We start from the raw sequence: 19,731 nt of genomic DNA, 5'->3' as shown, positions 1-19,731 counted from the left end.
CTTGACTATTATCGGGAAAGACCAAGCTAAAATTAAATTTCATGGTTTAACTAAATTTATCATGAGAAAGAATTCAAGATTGTCATCGAGCTATAAAAACAGTTTTCCTAAATATATTAAAAGAGATTGCAGGATGGACAAAAATGAAACATTCTCTATGTCCATGTTTGATGATAGATTGAATCTATGGCCAACCATGAAAAACAAACAAGTCAAGAAATCAAGTGAATATTGAGTGGAGTTTTTTGTTTCCTCTTTTTAAGTATTTTCTCAGTGTTTGTATTTGGGTTTCTAAATCCAAATATCGCATTTGTAAATCCATGTTATTTCTATGTGATAAAAGATATATTTTTTATTTGAAAATACATTTTAGACTAGAAGCATATTTTGTGGCGCCATTTTTCTTTCTACCGGCACTTTCCTCTCGGGTCTAAGTTGAGATCTAAGAAATGAGAAAATATTAGAGTAACTAGTTGAAACAAGTGATGATTTTTCCCTTTCTCTTCTTTCATTTATTTCTTTCTGTTTTTTTTTTTTTTCCCTATTTTTTGAGTTCCATACATACAGCTTCAATCCCCAGTCCGATCAATTATGGCAAGGGCCATCTGTCCCTAGAATTCCTATAAACCATCCCTACCTCCCGTCGCAGATGTTGTATCTTCACTGGCCACCCGAAGAAGATCCAATTATTCGTTAATGGAGTGTGGAGAAGCTGGAATGTATCTTCAGTATTTGCAACTCGGGTGAGAAAGTTTTTTTGTACTTTTAGACATTGACAAAGGTTGATTTTGATGGCATCTCTTGCGAAGAAGGCAATGGTGGCAGAGTGGTCCTCTGGCAAATGCAATTGCGGCGTGCGAGTTCATGTGCCATCTCTTAGGCACGGGGGCAAGCCTTCTCTTATAAGGATGAATGTAGTTGTTGGGTTTTGTTGAGTTCGTCGGTGTCTTTGTTGGATCTTCTGACCTCCTTGAATTTTTCGAGATAATGGCCCTCCGAAAAAATCACCTCCTTTAGCTCTTTGAGCGTTTACGGTTAGACACATGGTTGGAGTGGGGTCGGATAGGGTCATCTATAGGTTCCATCTCACTACTCTGCAGTTGTTAGCTTGCTAGGAATTTCATTCGTAGCAAACTCTTTTTGTTAAATAATGTGTTGTGTTTATATGATTATTGATTCATAACTTCTACAATTACATAAGAGTAATGCTAAGGAAACCGAGAGTAGGACCTAACAAATTGTTCACGCCACAACATTACTAGTTACCAGTAAATTTTTCTTAAACACATGGCATATTCTCATTGCAGGTCCCGTTTTAGGTCCTAATCTAGGTCTCCATATCATTTTCCTTACATTAATGTCTGTCATTACAACGTCTAGAGAATTGCAACACCTTTCAATTGGACCTCTTATAATTTTATAAATCACTTCAGGGGAGTGATAAATCGACTCCCCAAATTGATAAATCGACTCTCCATGTGTCTTTCTCTCTCTCTCTAGGTTAGAGAGAGAAAGAGGAGAGAGAGACTCATGGGGAGTCGATTTATCACTGCCCATGCCCATCACTTTTTTATAAAATAATATATTTTCACATAGGGAAGTGATATATCCGCCCCTTTTGATCACGAGGAACACCCCGTGGCAGTGTATCAATGACTAAAGAAGGGCTGTTGTACTTATATCAGAAGAATTCAATGCCCCTGATTGCAACAAACACTGACAGGGTGTTCCTGTTGATCAAAAAGGGCGGATATATCATTTCCCTTTCACATGTACTTGGTTGATTCCTTCTTGAGCATACGCTTTTCAATCTCTCAAAATTCTTGTCTTAAGATTCTACTCCTCCTCCCCGATCCAATCATCAAAATTTAATGATCCGATTCTTGATCAAATTCAAAAGATAGAACAAAACCCACAAAATTCCAAAGCTCTACTAAATTAGATGAAGAAAATGGTTTTGGGTCTCGATTGGTCGAAATTTAGGAAGAGAGCATAAAGAGTCAGAAAGAAGAGGAGCCCCTCCAAAAAAAAATCAACTTCAAAGGCTTCTCAAGAGTGAACAATGCACTCAAATTCTCCACGGCTATAAAACAAGAAAACAGGTGGTGTTTCAGAGGAATACTAGTTTTCTACAAGGCAATTGTCTTCCCACTTTGAAACCAAAGAGACAAACCAACAGTAGAAATATAAATTAAAGAACCAGATACACTAATTTTACAGACATTTAAACACACACAATATGAAAAAGGGATATCAAGTCTAACAAAACAAACGCTAGGAAATTTTACAGACACATTCTCCAAACCTGAAAAATTCATGACGCCATAACTGTCGGCCGCTTGTATCCGTGCAGAGCTTGCCGGAGCTGGTAGTACCCATCTCGGTAATGCTCAAGCGAGAAACACAGCTGCCTTATCACCTCCCGTTTCTCCTCGGCATATTCAGAAATCGAAACTCTCTGCCTCGCAATTTCCTCCTCCAGCTCTTTCACCTTTGTTTGAAGCTCCCTTGTAAGTTTTCGGGCATTTTCAGACCCTGCAATAAGCTCCACATGCTCAATGTGTAGTCTGTGTGAATGCTCTTCCATCTGCCGAATCCGATCATCACGCGAATTTGCATCGGCCACAAGTGATTGCACTTTCGCACAGAGTTCATCTCTCTCAGCCATCAGCATATCATATTTCAGTTTTAACTCATCAAAACCGTGATTTAATTGCTCAAAACACTTCCCACTTTCAGTATTTTCAGTCTTTAATCTGTCAATATGCACTTGCATTTCTGATTTTTCGGCCCGGAGTCGCTTGATCTCATCCTCTAACATCAACACACTCTCATTGAGCTTTGCTTCTAGAGCTACACGAGATTCAGACAAACCCGAACATTTTGCTTCCAGCAGCAATTTCTCTCTCAAAAAGCCGTCTTTTGCATTAGCAATTGCTACTTTCAATTCTTCGATTGTGTTGTTCCGATCCAAAACATCATTCTCTAACCCTAAAATCCTTTCTTGGAGTTCAGACTTCCGTTTTTTCTCGAGTACAAGCTCATCTTGTAGCGACTTCAAAGAAACTGAAAATTCGACCTCAATCTCGGATTTCTCTCGTGAAAATCTATCAGCTACATCGGATATCTCTACTTTCAACTTCTTGATGGTATCCTCATGGTCAGAAACACGGATCTCTAACACAGGAATTTGTTCACGCAGCTCTGCCACTTGTTTTTTCTCAAACTCGAGCTCGGCGTCTAGGGAGGCATTCTCTTTGAGAGACAACTCAAGTTTCTGCAACTCCTGCTTTGTCTCCAGAGATTCATGTTGGTCGAGCTCACGCTTCAACCTTGCAATCTCCTCTGCTGAAACACTAAGCTTTTCATTTGCTACTATCAGTTCTTCCTCTAACATTGAGATTTTTGCATGGAGCTCTTCATGGTTCCCATTTTCCACAAATTTCTGCTCTCTCTTCGATTCTTGGAGCTTTTCTTTCACACCCAGAAGCTCACTCTCCAGCTCAATTATCCTTCGACGCAGTGCATCCCCATTCCCATTCTCCACAGGGCTTGACAGGTGATATTTAGAGGACACTTCATCAGATTCGGACCCAGAGTCCGATGAGGAGGACCCATCGCTCCCCTTTCTTGAAAGATCAGAGCTGCCACCAGAGCCAAGGAAGAACTCAAAGCCAGCTGCACGGTGTTTTGGCTTATGACGAGGTGGCTTATGCTCAGGAGAGGGTGACGGTGGCTCTGAGCCAAAGTCAGAACCGCCACTAGAGCCCTGTGATTGGAGCTCAGAAGGGATGTTCTTGCGCAACTCTCCAGTCACATGGTCATAGCGTTCCGCAAGTGAACGGTACACACGGTAGAAATCTTCAACAAGAGAAATGAGCTCCGGACGCTTTTGATAATACATCTCGGCCTTTTTTGCAAAGGAGTCGGCGTCCTCTTCAATCAGCTTTAGCATTTGTTTGACACTCTTGTCCATCTCTGCATTCAAGGACATTGTTTCAAATTTGCAACCATTTACATTATTTAAACTCCATAGCTACAGCACGGTGTAGGCAAATCTTACAGCCATCTGATCAACCTTACTTTGATAAATTAGATTGTGAAATCAAGCACAGCCCACTACGTATCACTGCTTTATAAAAATTAGATGTTAAAAATATTCACCTAGAGATGAAATTTTTTAACCAGCCATTTTCAGGCCACCAATCCTAATGGTTTAGGATCATTCTGTATGTGCAGAATTAGTAGGGTATAACATCTTCAGAGGCAGAGGTTATGGATGAACAACCCAGATCATACTATCAGCACAAGGCTGGGTCTAATCACAACTGTCTGCCGAGTGCATCACGAAGCATGATTCCTCCTAGACCAATGTCAAGATAGTCGACTAGACCATCAAACCAGTCTACTTCAAGTTACAACTTTAAATTAATGAATTTTACAAGAGGAATGCTCCAATTAGGCACCACTGCTCTGTGATACAAGGAGAGAAGTCTTGATGCAATAGTGAGACACACATTTGATCGGTCCGAACCACCCACATAGCACAAGCAGCGCTTGCTTTGGATCTCTTATGGTGCAAAAAAAACATGTTGATCAAGCAAATCCTATCAAATAAAATGCATTTTCAGCCACTAGAGGTAGATCATTGCCTATATGCTTCTCTTGACCAGATAATTCATATTGCCTGATCACAATGATTTTTGGGCTTTTTGAGATCCAATGTGAGTAGTCCGAAATCCAAATCAAGCTAAGGTGGTCTTATCTACACACAATATGTGCATCCTATATGTTGCAATGGGGTTGTGCCCACACAATGTTACACTATATATTGCAATGAGGTCTCACTCACACAATGTTATTATGTTCTTCTATGAGGTATAAAACAAGTGTTATGAGGTGTAATTAGAACCTGCCCAAGACAAGTCGACTTGAACAATCTCTAAGCAGAGAGAAAAATAAGGTGAAACAGGAAAAAGTCAAAGAAAAGATCATATTATTAATCTCACCTTCAAGATTTTCTGCCAGCCATTTAGAGTTTTTGGGACTGATATGACTGTCCCACCACCAGGAATGAGATCTCTTCGTTTGCGTCCTTTTCATTTTATGCATCGATTTGGCTGGGAATTACCAGAAAACAAAAACACAACTAGCTCTGGAAAAAAAACAGAGAGAACAATTCTCATAATTAAAGCATGCATATGAAATCTAATGAAAGAAAAATATGAATGAAAATTAGAAGTTAAACACATAGGAAAAGAGATTAACATATTTTCCAAAAAAAAAAAAAAAAATGGAAAACAGATTAACATGATATAGAATGGATTCAAGGAGTCTCACTAGCAACCTTGGCGTTTTGCTCCTTACTTGGACGAGATTCGGGATATTGTGAATGAACTCAATTTATCTTTTTGCCATGCCCGTCGGTTGGCCAATACGAATGACAATGCTCTCGCTAGTGCTTGTTAGAATATGTGGGATCCAACGGTTGGATTGTGTTTAGATCTCACAGTTGGATCATCTTGGAGGTAGATTGGGTATGTTGGCTAAATGAGGAGACTACATAAATTAGGCAAGTGGATATGAAGAGGCAAGCGAGAAATATTAGGAAAGTAGATTTAATTAGGTAGATTTGATTAGGATTCTTTCTTCCATAGTTATCTTGATTTCCCTTCTATCCTTATCATGTAAGTGCTCTAGATAAGCACTAACCTACTCTTTGTAATTTATTCAAGAATAATAGAAATTCTCTAAAATTCTTCATGGTATTAGAGCGGGTCGATTGGACCTAGTCCTGAGCACAACACAAGAAGCTTCCATCTCCGGCGGACAGCCGATCTAGCCGTCCGCCCGGTCTCTCTCCACTAATACCAACAATTGCAACCCTTGCTTCTCTTCTGTACCTCTCTCATACTCTTGTCATCTATGGCTTCTTTACCCCATGCCCAAAATCCTCACTGTTGTCGTCGCCATCCATTTCAGCATGTCTTTAGTACCCCGATCTTCATTGTGTCTCTCCACTGCCCACTCAAACTAGAGATGAATGTCTTTCAGGAAGATGAAATTCTCGATCATCCCAAGCCATTTCATTTGACCGAGTGACTCTTTACTGTTTATTTTTCTTTTCATCATGACAGTCCATTAGGGCTTATTTTATTCATCATAAGAACCCTCTGTCACACTCCTTTCTTTGTGTCAATCAAACCCCAATCCTTGTCATAAGAGCAAACTTTCACCCCCTTCGATTGATAGTCACAGCCCCATTTGATTCATGTGGGTGAAAGGGTTTCTGTTTACATAAGCGATGATAAGGTGTGTGTTGAGAAAATCAAAAACATAAAAGAGGTAAGAGTCTTGCCAATGGGCTTCTTAGATAAGACAGAAAAGGGTGAAAATCATCCAACAGTGCTGAGACATTTCCCCAACATTGATATGGACAACCCTTTTCATCCTAATTTTAATTGAACCCTTTTCTTGCAAAACCTTCCCTATGTGAAATCCCCAAATTGATATCAGCATTCAGCACACACATACACAAAACAAAACAAAAAAGTCTTACACTCCCAAAAATTTTAGAATTTTCTTTTCCAGTTGCCCTATCATTGCCGCCCAACTCTTTGTTTTTTTTTTCCTCTTCTTTGTCGCTTATTCCGGCATTGGTCCATTGTGACCCGTTTCTTGCCGATTTCGGCAATTGGTCCATAGTGACCCAATTCTTGCCCATTCCGGCATTGGTCCATAGCGACCCAATTCTCGCCCATTCCGGCATTGGTCCATAGTGACCCATTTCTACTCGCCCATCAAGGGCTTGAGTATCATCTAGTCCCATCGAGGCTATGATCTATTGGCTTTTAAGCCCTCTTCGTGACAAAATGTCAAGTGGCATCTTCTTTGGCAACCATCACCAATGATCATTGGCAGCAACAACAGTCTTCAGCAAAGGATCTTCGTCATTGACTTCCGGAAGTGTGGATCAAATCAGTTGATTTTGATTACATTTGTAATTTGGGGGATTCTATTATATTGGGAATTTTTTTATTATTGTCAAACGTATATTGATTTTCAATCCATATGCGTTTGAGGGGGCATGTTAGAATATGTGGGATCCAACGGTTGGATTGTGTTTAGATCTCACTGTTGGATCATCTTGGAGGTAGATTGGGTATGTTGGCTAAATGAGGAGACTACATAAATTAGGCAAGTGGATATGAAGAGGCAAGCGAGAAATATTAGGAAAGTAGATTTAATTAGGTAGATTTGATTAAGATTCTTTCTTCCATAGTTATCTTGATTTCCCTTCTATCCTTATCATGTAAGTGCTCTATATAAGCACTAACCTACGCTTTGTAATTTATTCAAGAATAATAAAATTTTCTAAAATTCTTCATGGTATCAGAGCGGGTCGATTGGACCTAGTCCTGAGCACAACACAAGAAGCTTCCATCTCCGGCGGACGGCCGATCTAGCCGTCCGCCCGGTCTCTCTCCACTAATACCAACAATTGCAACCCTTGCTTCTCTTCTGTACCTCTCTCATACTCTTGTCATCTATGGCTTCTTTACCCCATGCCCAAAATCCTCACTGTTGTCGTCACCATCCATTTCAGCATGTCTTTAGTACCCCGATCTTCATTGTGTCTCTCCACTGCCCACTCAAGCTAGAGATGAATGTCTTTTAGGAAGATGAAATTCTCGATCATCCCAAGCCATTTCATTTGACCGAGTGACTCTTTACTGTTTATTTTTCTTTTCATCATGACAGTCCATTAGGGCTTATTTTATTCATCATAAGAACCCTCTGTCACACTCCTTTCTTTGTGTCAATCAAACTCCAATCCTTGTCATAAGAGCAAACTTTCACCCCCTTCGATTGATAGTCACAGCCCCATTTGATTCATGTGGGTGAAAGGGTTTCTGTTTACATAAGCGATGATAAGGTGTGTGTTGAGAAGATCAAAAACATAAAAGAGGTAAGAGTCTTGCCAATGGGCTTCTTAGATAAGACGGAAAAGGGTGAAAATCATCCAACAGTGTTGAGACATTTCCCCAACATTGATATAGACAACCCTTTTCATCCTAATTTTAATTGAACCCTTTTCTTGCAAAACCTCCCTATGTGAAATCCCCAAATTGATATCAGCATTCAGCACACACATACACAAAACAAAACAAAAAAGTCTTACACTCCCAAAAATTTTAGAATTTTCTTTTCCAGTTGCCCTATCATTGCCGCCCAACTCTTTGTTTTTTTTTTCCTCTTCTTTGTCGCTTATTCCGGCATTGGTCCATTGTGACCCGTTTCTTGCCGATTTCGGCAATTGGTCCATAGTGACCCAATTCTTGCCCATTCCGGCATTGGTCCATAGCGACCCAATTCTCGCCCATTCTGGCATTGGTCCATAGTGACAAATTTCTACTCGCCCATCAAGGGCTTGAGTATCATCTAGTCCCATCGAGGCTATGATCTATTGGCTTTTAAGCCCTCTTCGTGACAAAATGTCAAATGGCATCTTCTTCGGCAACCATCATCAATGATCATTGGCAGCAACAACAGTCTTCAGCAAAGGATCTTCGTCATTGACTTCCGGAAGTGTGGATCAAATCAGTTGATTTTGATTACATTTGTAATTTGGGGAATTCTATTATATTGGGAATTTTTTTATTATTGTCAAACATATATTGATTTTCAATCCATATGCGTTTGAGGGGGCATGTTAGAATATGTGGGATCCAACGGTTGGATTGTGTTTAGATCTCACCGTTGGATCATCTTGGAGGTAGATTGGGTATGTTGGGCAAGTGGATATGAAGAGGCAAGCGAGAAATATTAGGAAAGTAGATTTAATTAGGTAGATTTGATTAGGATTCTTTCTTCCATAGTTATCTTGATTTCCCTTCTATCCTTATCATGTAAGTGCTCTATATAAGCACTAACCTACTCTTTGTAATTTATTCAAGAATAATAGAAATTCTCTAAAATTCTTCAGTGTTGAGGTCTCTAGGGCGGAGATGGAGCTATTTGACTTCCTTCCCCCCAAGACCCCCATTTTCTTTGAGTTCCTGTGCTATCTCATGCTCATGGTCGATCTTTACTTTTTCTTTTTCTCTATATTCTTTGTATAGACCTTCTCGGTCTTTTCAATCATGGAATGAAATTCATTCAAACCATTGTGAGGTTGCTCCATTGTGACATGGTGGTCACGGGTTCGAGTCGCGGAAATACACTCTCTGCAAAGCAGGGGTAAGGCTGCGTACATCTAACCCTCCCCAGACCCTGCAATGGCGGGAGCCTCATGCACTGGGCCGCCCTTTCAAAAGTAAAAAACATAATCCAGGATATTGCGATAAGATGGCTCAAGGAGTCCCACTTCTATCCTTGGCGTTTTGCTCCTTACTTCGACGAGATTCAGGATATTGCGAATGGACTCAATTTATCTTTCTGTCATGTTTGTCGGTCGGCCAATACGGAGGCCGATGCTCTCACTAGAGCTGGGGTCTCTAGGGCGGAGATGGAGATATTTGACTTCCTTCCCCCCAAGACCCCCATTTTCTTTGAGTTCCTGTACTATCTCTTGCTCATGGTCAATCCGTATATTTTCGCTTTTTCTTTTTCTCTTTATTCCTTTTTTTTTATAGGTGTTTTCTCTTTATTCCTTGTATAGACCTTCTTGGTCTTTTCAATCATGGATAAGGGTGTCAATTTTGGCTCAGGCTTGGAAGCTCAGTAAAAGCTCGGCTTGAATCCTTAACGAGCCAAGACGAGTCGAGCCGGTTGGCAAGGCTCGTTAAGCTTAATGAGCTGAGCCCGAGCTAGGCCAAGCTCGGCTCGGCTAAGCTTGTTAAGGCTCGTTAAGGATTTAATATATTTAAATATATATACAGTAAAAGGGTTGTCCAGGAAGTGAAAGGGGGAGGCAAAATATGTCACTTCTTTTTTGGAACCCAAGTAATGTTATCTCATTACCTTCCGTCCTCATCACTAGAGAGTAGTCAAAGGGTTGTCCAAAAATACAATATTGTAGGTGTCCCAAGGCTTATTCGTATTCGTATGCGTATGATGATCCTACTAATATCATCTCTCTTTATCACAGAAGGGGGTAAATCATCCGAATCGGAGATGCCCATCAGGTAATTCTGGTTTTTACCCAGGCACCCCTGTAACCAAAAGAATAGTCAAATATACAGTCAAACGGGCTGTGGCAAAGAGGGGGGGTGGGGGGGGGTGAATTTATCATTTCCCTGTATAAAGAAACCTACGATTAGGGTTTCAAAGGGAGGCCTCATTTTTTAGTTAAAAAGGGGAGATAGAGCAGAGTAGAAAAAGAGAGATGGAGAGGGAGAAAAGGGTATGGGGTTTATCTTCTCCGGCACACTTCCCTGCCGGTGAGCGACCCCGCCATTAGATCTGGCCTCACCTTCTTCTTCCCCCCTATTTAAATCAGCCATCACTACCCCTTGAGTGTACCTCCATCAAACCCCTTCTACCAAGGGCCTCCTCCATTGGTTCCGGCAAGAATCTCGCCGGACTAAACCTCCATTGCCCTTCCTTCATTCGCCACAGATCTGTCGAACCACCATCTCCACCATCTTCTCTGCAAATTGAACCCATCATAGCCGCCATCGTCTTCGCCGATCATAGCTCGGCTGGGGTTTTACTCCTTCTCTGCAGATTTCACCCATCATAGCTTGGCTCGGCAAGGTTCACGAGCCTGGCCGAGCTTGGCCGAGCCGAGCCGAACTCGAGCCTGGTTTGAGCCCAAGCTCAGGCATTGCGCTTAACGAGCCGAGCCGAGCTGGGCCAAGCTCGGCTCGTTTACATCCCTAATAATGGAATGAAGTTCTTTACCATTCAGGAAAAAAACATGATATAGAACAATGGCAAAAAAAAAAAACACAATGATCAATTGAATACTTAGCAAAGACAGTAAGTTTTGACAAGACTCTAGTGTCCCAACACTAATGATAAAGAATAAGAAACATTACACTGACACCTCGATTCAAACACAGAAATCTAAAGATAATCTTCCAAGCCCTATCCAAGTTCTCTAAAATGATTCATGACACCTACATAATAATACACGATAGAGCCAAGGGTTTAGCATTCAAGCTCACATGAGCGAGTGCATCTAACACTGCTCTCATGTACGTGGATCATACTTCTCTTTTGTGTATTTTTAATATTTTACTTACTTCCATAGGAATAATTAAAAAGATTAAAATTCATTTAAATGGCCTGACTCACTGTGGCCCTCTTACAGTTTTTCAACTGGATTCAATTTGAAGGGAAAATAAAACATATAGAGATTTGTCTTTGTCACCAATGTATAAAGTTCTAAAAGCAAAAGGTGGTGCTGAAATATTCCACTTCGAACAGGAGATCCATGCTCAAATTTTTCACAAAAGCTATTCTAAGTTTCTAACAAAAATTTGCCTTTCCACAAATATCCGGCTCCAGTTGAATTGTCCGAGGCAGATGAGTAGAGCTATTAGACTAAATTAGTTCACTGAGTAATATTAAAGAGCACCTTGTATAGTCTCTTTCTTTACGATCTATCCACATTATTTTGAAGAAAACAAATTCCCTTGAGATCTATCCAGATGGACAGAAAGTGAAAACAAGGTGGAGTGCAGGAACTGAGAAGGAGATTGAGTTCCTTTTTCGTTTCTATGTGTACTTTTGAGGCATGAGGACTAAGCTCATCTTTGCAATCTCGAAGCCTACTTTCTTCCTCTACTTAAAGGCGTTGAATCAAATCTTCAAGAAAAATTTCCTCCTTTTGGATTTAAGACATCAGAAAAAGTCTTTAAATGATATTGGGAGTTTGTCAATGATGGAAGAGATGATGAAGGTTTAGGAAGCACGGGTACTCTCCCGGGGCTCCCGCACCCGTACCCGACACCTACGTCTGGGTACGCCTCGGGTACGTCCTGGGTACGTACGCCATTTTAAAAAAAGAAAAAAAACCAATTTTGGTTGTTGGATGCGTGTCGGGTGTGCACCCACGCGTACCCGACACGTCCTGCTTCTTCCTGCTGCTTCTCTTTCCCCTCCTGTTTTATTGTCCATTTACTTAAGATTTATATGTAAATAACGGAATACCCCCCATTTCGATTTATTAAAAATAGTTTCAAGACCCAAATCTGAAAGAAAAAAAAGTCAACTCTCCTGTTCTAGTACAAAATTCAAAGAAAAATTGTCGGGTCAAAATTTTAACTTTCTTAACTTCCAAAGAGTGGGGTATTTTTCAAATTTTAAAAATTCATAAAATCTATCGTGTCCAAACATTATTAAATCCCAAAAGTCCGGTAAAAAAAATCCCATAATTTGGTCTCTAAAAATTATTCATCTTGTCAGGCACTGTGACACACACTAGTCAACACACTGGCAACAGACTTTTTTTCTAATGAATGATGTATTGATGCCTCATGTTATGAAATATGGAACTAATCACTTATGAAATGAAGAGTAATATTAGAATTTTTCATTTTGGTGATGTTATTGTTATTTGATTGTTCTACAATTATTTTTTTTAATTTTTATAAATATATAATAAAATATTAAAATATATTACTATATTCGGCGTACCCGAACATACCCGCACCCGGGTTTTTTTGGCAAATCATGTACCCGTGTCATGTAGTACCCGCACCCCGTACCCGTGCTTCATAGATGAAGGTACTATCAAGATTGACATCTTGTCGATGAACTTGACTGATGATATATTGGATCTCGTGAAGTTAACCAACAACCATTTTATCATCAGTCATTTTAGAACTCAAAAACCGACTAACAACGAATTTCTTAGCTCTGGATACGTATTTCTCCTCCAAAGCCCTCCAAAGTTTGCTCGTCGATTCCTTGATGTTGAACAGACCATGATGGAATTGTGGATATGGCCTTTGCACAACTAATTATCTTGCTCCCACTTAAGTCGCTCGTGGGTCATCAAGATCGATTCTTCATAATGTTCTTGATGTTTGTTGTAGTAAGAATATAAGCGACTTTTAGACGAAATGCGCCTTCTGCCACCATTTGAGGTTTACCTTATTGACTCGCTCAAGTTTGATGAAATCTTTAGTCTTTTTTTTTATCGATTGAAGCGGATCTTGAAGATCTTTGAAATATTGCCTATGATTGTAGGAGTTCGGAAGGTATTGTTGTGCTTGATGGAGATTTAGAATGAACTGAGTCAAGGCACGTAGCAATTGTTGCTTTCCTTTAGACAATTTCTGCCCCCACCAATTGAAGAAGAAGTGCGTACCGGATTTCTGCAAATTGCATCAAAGATACATTGAAGCAAAGTCACAAAGATTGTTGTCTATCGGCGTACTGCACTAACAAATAACCAAATCATCCTTGAATTTGGCAAGGCTAATGAAAAAACTAGTCTTTGTTTCTGCAGTAAACAAAAACTAGAACGAAAGAGAAAAACAACGCAAAATGAATGGAGCATGTTGCTACTCGAATCTAGCTATCGTACGAACGGGCCCCGCCTTCGGTCTTGTCGAGCAAAGCATGCTCAAATGGGTAGTAGCCGGCTAGTTCGTGTGCCCTGCGCTCACAATCAAAAGGTTAAGGACTCCCAGAGTTGCATCTCCGGGGGAACCCTTCGACACTCAAGTCAGACAGAGGGAACATAATGAAGACTGAGCAGAAAATGAAAGAGTGTGTTGATCGGTGGTCTGAGTAGGATGATGGGTATTCACACCTGGATGAGGAATGATGGTTTAGCATTACCTTTGAAATGGATTGAAGGATTCCCTTTTATAGGCAGAGGTTCCAAGTTCCATGGGTTAGTGAAATGTCAGCAACCTGTCATCAGAGAGATCATCAACATAAGCACCGGCGTGGGGTTGTACAATCGACTAGGAGTGGCAGGTCCAAGGAATGAAGATGATTGGAGGCTTTTGGCGGTGACCCTTCCTTGGGTTGGTGAGTAATGGAACGTGATCCTAGGAGGCGGCGTGTGTCAGCGAGCTGGCAAGCAATGGGGACCCACTATGGTCCCAAGAGGCGGCGTGTGTCAGTGAATTGGCAGGTGATGGGGACCTACCGGGTTCCTAGGAGGTAGCTTGAGTCAGTGGATTGGCAAGTGATTAGGACTCGGTGTGGTCCCAGACAGTGATGTGTCAGTGGGCTGGCAAGTGATGGTCACGGGTTTCTACCTCCACCGAGGGCTCATATTCGGCCGGGGGCCTCTGGGGGTCTCGTCCATCATTCACCTTGCAGCGCTAGTGTAGGGGCTGAATAGTTGAAGACCTACCTCAGCAAACTTCCACCTCTCACGAAGCCAGAACCAAGAGGGAAGTTGCAGTTATACTTCTCGGCCGGACCCTACGCGCTCAGCATGGTTCTTGTCCTCGTCCGGACGAGAACAAGGTATAAAAGCCCATTTACTATGTGAGGCAAGTATTGTGGGACGCCGAGACCCGATACTCAAAGGCCGAAAAACTCGTGTGCGGTGTCATCGTCGTCGCTCGGAAGCTGAGTCACTACTTACAGGCACACACCAATAGTCGTCCTCACCGATCAGCTACTGAGGAAGATTCTGCAGAAGCACGAGTCCTCTGGCAGACTCATCAACTGGTCCACTGAGCTTAGTGACTTCAACTTACAGTACAAGCCTCGTCCAGCAATCAAATCTCAGTCCTGACCGAAATCATAATTGGGGGTAAAATCAAAGCACCCGTAACGTAATGACACATGGCAAAGGGCCCACTGATACCCAAAGCAACCGAGTTACTCGCGGCTTCTACCGAGACGAAGGTACTTGACCAATTACCGCCAGCCACTCTATTTGGCAGAGTCCAAGACCAAGTGATCCTAGCCAAGAGGGAGCTTTGAGTGCTAAGACCCCCCTCATGGCAACATCACTACCATGGCCGAGATGACAGCCCTCGAACAGCCCTCGAACAGCCGACGCCCGAGAGCTTGCAACCAAGCGCCGCCACATAGCAGGATGCAAGGCCAATGACGAATGAGACCCAGAGACCCCCGGCCGAGTAAGAGCCCTCGGTGGAGGTAGAAATCCATCACCATCACTTGTCAGACCAGTGACACATCGTCGTCTGGAACCACGTCGAGTCCCTATCACCTGTCAACCCACTAACACACGCCACCTCCTGGGACCACGTCGGGTCCCCATCACATGCCAACCCACTGACACACGCCACCTCTTGGGACCATAGTGAGTCCACATCGCCTGCCAGCTCACTGACACACGCCGCCTCTTAGGATCACGTCCTATCACTCACCAACCCGAGAGTCATTGCCAAAAGCCTCCAATCATCTTCATTCATGGGACCTGCCACTCCTGGTTGACCATACAGCACTAGTGTCGACCACCATAGCGATGATCTCACCAACGCTACGTCTCTGTCACATTACTAACCCCTAGAACACAGAACCTCCGCCTATAAAATGGAACCCTCTACTCTGTTTCAAAGAAAATGCTAAACTATCATTCCTCACCCAGATGTGCATACCCAACATCCTACTCGGATCACCGAGCAACACACTCTTTCACTTTGTACTCAGTTCTCACTTTGTTGCCTCTGTCTGACTTTGTCGAAGGGTTCACTTGGAGTTCCAACTCTGAGTGTCCTTCACCTTTTGCCAGTGACTGCAGGGCACGACTACCAGCCAACTCTCCTGCCTGACAAGACAGAGGTCGGAGCTCATCCAAGTAAGAGAGCCATGTTCGAGCAACAACAGAGCAAAAGGGCCTCCAGAAGCTCTAGAAATCACAAGTTTTATATTATTGGTTCGTTCTCTATCATTTTGGGCCTGCAATGGTGGATTTGAAATTTTTTCTAGACTTATCGGTGGATTTTCACCACCAGATCATAGCTAGTTCAGTGTTGGTTCAAATCTGACCATTAGATCAGGACTGATTGCCTATTTGATTGTTAGATCACGGTTAATCGCTAATTTTTGCTTCGGATTGGTTCTGGGGCGGCTGGTCACAATTCTGTGATCCGGATCACACTCGCTACATTCTCACCGATGGTACTCATGTAGATGCTTGATGATATGCATCGGAGTTGCTGATGATTGATTAAACTCTACTAATGGCTAATGGTACTCATCTAATCGGTCGATTGCCGATCAAGAGCAACGGTTGGACGATAAAGCGCTACTAGCACCGTGCAACACACGGTCAGCACGCACGCATACATGCGTTTGCAGATGGTGCATCGCACCATCCTACGGCCCACCATGCAAAGCTTGCTTTAAGTAAAAGCAGCAGCTAGGAGTGAGAGATAGTTTAAATGCTCCTCTCATCTCATCTCAACTTCGAATGTGAGACTCAACGTTTAGCTTCGCTATGCCTAGCAAACACACTTTGGAAGCACTTTTTCCTTTATTTTGAAAATATTTTCCAACCAACAAAACGACATGTCCTATCCCAAAAAATCAAGCCGAAGGTCCTGCGGCCTAATAGTTGGGAGTGCCCGGCGGACTGCTTTTTTGGTACAGCATCTCTATTGTGAGGTCCACCAGATGAACATGCTGGACCATGGTGACATCTAGCGAGTGGGCCCAATCACTACATATCATGGAACACTGTACAAAAGTGCATCTCACTATACCACTTCCTAAATTTGGTAAAGGTGATGCAAAGAACCACTTGTTTAACTTTGTATTTTAGGTGGACCAGTCTGCATAGCATACACATGGTAGCACTGCAAGCGGTTGGTCCCTTCTGCCATGACTTTGAAGCTAGAAAGTAAAAACGCCCATCAAAATCTTATAAGATAGAATGAAGGGCACCCTTGCAAAAAAAAAAAAAAAGCCTCAAGGGCACCCCTATTGGTTGATTTACGCAAAGTGTGGCACCGAAAAAGGTGCTAAAAAGGTGGAAACCGTGTTGACTTTGCATAAATCAACCAATAAGGGCGGCCTTGAAGCCGAATTTTGCAAGGGCGCCCTTCATTCTATCATTCCTCATCTTTTTTAATTAATGATAATTATTAATTAATAATAAAAGAAAAAAACAAAACACAAAGGACTGCAACTCTGCAAGTGGTTGGTCCCACTCCCTTCTGCCATGACTTTGAAGCTAATTAGTAACAACGCCAAGCAAAATTGTATAATTATTGAACATTATTAATTAATAATAATAACCAAAAACCAAAAAAAAAAAAAAACAAATAACTTTGAATGTCGTCATAAATCCATTTGCTTACCTTAACAGACTGTAAATTGCCAGCTAAATCCAGAATCTTCAACCTGAAATTCAGCAAAAAATTATAATCAAATAGAAAATTCAGAAAATGGCCACAAATCCTTACCTAAAATTATTCAACCCACCAATCTAACCTTGTAAATTTCAAGCATTTTTATCATAAATTTGCAACAGGTTACCCCAAAAAAAAAAACAAGCCATAATATCATTGAAGATGCAGAGAATTTCAACAGTCACGAAACTCAAACAAAAATTTTAATATAATCCAAGAAGCTTAAAAATCTCAAGAACTGTAGATTTGGGTTCCGGACTAAAACTGAAGAATCCCCTAAAAATACCCAAAAAATCAAATAAAGAAAAATGCTTCGGAAAAGATATGGAAAAGAAATATCCAGAAAATGGGACTTGGGTGAGAACTCCCCTAGTGACCAAAATCCAATAATATCATCACAGATTAACTAGCTTTCTACTGAAGACATGAAAATCCATGAAAAAAAAACTATAAAACCGAGAAATGAAGGGGGATTTTGAAACTTAAAATAGGGAAAAACAAAAGCAATGCATCTCAGGTGAGTTGCATGCAGAGGATTTTGAAATTTTACTGATTGCTTAATAAAACATCACGAAATACAGCTCAAGCTTACAGAAGTAGAAACATTTTTCTGATCTAATCCGATAACGTTTTATCACGAAAAGATCTCTTGAGTTCTATTTTCTATAAACCAACCTTGAAAAAAAAAAAAAAAAAGGGCAAGAAAATTACTGATTCAGAAAGATCCATAAAAATATTAGAAAAATATGCTGAATCCATAGTTTGGACATCATAGATTGAATATCATGCCACATTTACAATAAAAAAATCTAACAACGCCAACAATGATTCAAATTGAAAGCCTACAAAAAACCACATGATATTCATGAGAGGCTTAAAAAACCCATAAAAAAGCGACTTCGAACCTAAATCAAAAATTCCAAAGAAAAAAAAAACTAAAAAAAATAAGTGAGAAATCTAACTAAAAGAAAAATAAGTGTTAGAGGAAACTCCAAAAAGATAAATTTCAACCTTTCTTCGACAGATCTATGACAGATCAGATGATTTTAAGCTCAAATCCCGTTGGAAAATTGAAAGAAAGGAGAATATTCCAAATTAATATTAGATCAGATGAGATGAGAAAAATGAAATCTGAGGGGAAATGGAGGTGAAGTGTTTTGAGATAGAGAGGGTCATGGAAGAAAGGAAGTCAAAAGCCAAGGCAAACAGAAAGCGAAAAGATAATGGGAAGAGTAGAGAGTGTGAAAAAGAGAAAATATCCTAATTTTAAAATAAAGCATTGAGTTTGTCTTGATGTAGTTTAAATGACGAATATACCCTCCATAAATGTAACCTGGAAGGGCCTTGGAATGGAATTGAAAGGACCAAAACAACCCTCGCGTATAGCAGGAAAGATGGCTGGAGGAAATTATGTACCGTGAGCCCTGCTCTAAAATCTGGAGATGTTCACCGTTTGATCAAGGGAAACAATATATTTGCCCCCTTTTCTTCCAGGGTCTGTAGTCATAATTATCCGCTTAAAAACACTAGAGGGGTTGGCCCTAGGAAGAAAAGGAGGGCAAAAATATAACTTTGAATGCATATTATGCATTTCACATTCAACTACTACAAATACACATAATTAGGGAACGATGATGAAGAATGTGCGGGCAAAGAGGAAGTTCAAAAGAAAATTTAGCTAAGACGCTCACAAAGAGCCTAACATACCCCTTTGAAATTAGTTGACTATGTATTTCACAAGTATTGAGCTTCTAATCTCTTAGGATTTGTGTCTATGGCTCATATGTGCCGAGCTTTTGTTCTTCCTCTCTCGGTTTTTCCGAGCTGGGTTTGGTTTTGTGTTCTTATTGTATCATCTTTTCTTTTTATCAAATAAACCGGTAGGGTCCCTGCTAAACCCCAGCTTGCCCATAAAAAAAATACACATAATTAGATGTTTAGGAAAGGTGATTTGCTAGTTAATTTTGCAAAAAACCATTTCGCAGCTCACATTTGCCTCTCACATGCTCACTTTTAGCAAAATGGCCCTCAAAATGGCATTGGGAAAAATTGCCTAGCAAATCCCATATGTGAGAAATGCTGAACTGAAAGATACCCCACAAAAAAAAAAGCAGTAAGGACGACTTGGAGTAGACCTTATCAACAAAATGCATTTATAATAGTGCAGAAAGATACAAAATTAAAAGATATTAAATGCACTATTACGAGATCCACGGCAATCTCTTGTTTTCACGGGTGTGATTGAATCATCCAGCCCCTCATTCATGTTGCCTTAGAGGCTAAGATGGTTAGGGTTTCTAATTGGATGGACAAAGGAGCTTTACTATGTTTGTATCATTATTTGATTTATTTCCTAAATTTCTTACACAGGACACGAACACTGTAAATCGTGTACTTTTATGTATCATCTCATTTAGGATTCTTTCCTATAAATGACTTAGAGTGCTTCTCTTGTATATAAATGTGATGTAATTATTTTATTAGGGGATTT

At 40.8% G+C, this 19,731-nt stretch overlaps 1 protein-coding gene across 2 annotated transcripts; it reads right to left on the bottom strand.

Moving 5' to 3' along the window:
* Positions 1-2,166: 2,166 nt before the first annotated feature.
* Positions 2,167-18,489, bottom strand: LOC143880317 (protein NETWORKED 4B-like). 2 transcript variants are annotated; one of them, XM_077383195.1, is made up of 4 exons: positions 18,252-18,489; positions 17,190-17,232; positions 5,010-5,155; positions 2,167-3,978 (listed from the first exon to the last, which is right to left on the bottom strand). In XM_077383195.1, the coding sequence occupies exons 3-4, from the start codon at positions 5,110-5,112 to the stop codon at positions 2,315-2,317; spliced, it is 1,767 nt and encodes a 588-aa protein (XP_077239310.1). In that variant the 5' UTR covers positions 5,113-5,155; positions 17,190-17,232; positions 18,252-18,489; the 3' UTR covers positions 2,167-2,314. The 2 variants fall into 2 exon arrangements, with proteins under 2 accessions (XP_077239310.1, XP_077239311.1); XM_077383196.1 differs by having other exon boundaries at positions 5,010-5,168; positions 17,191-17,232.
* Positions 18,490-19,731: the final 1,242 nt, after the last annotated feature.

This window comes from Tasmannia lanceolata, unplaced genomic scaffold (assembly GCF_043159265.1).
Source record: "Tasmannia lanceolata isolate RefF3 unplaced genomic scaffold, GAP_Taslan_0.1 ptg000006l, whole genome shotgun sequence".
NCBI lineage: Eukaryota > Viridiplantae > Streptophyta > Magnoliopsida > Canellales > Winteraceae > Tasmannia > Tasmannia lanceolata.
This window is presented reverse-complemented; position numbering and strand designations above follow the sequence as displayed.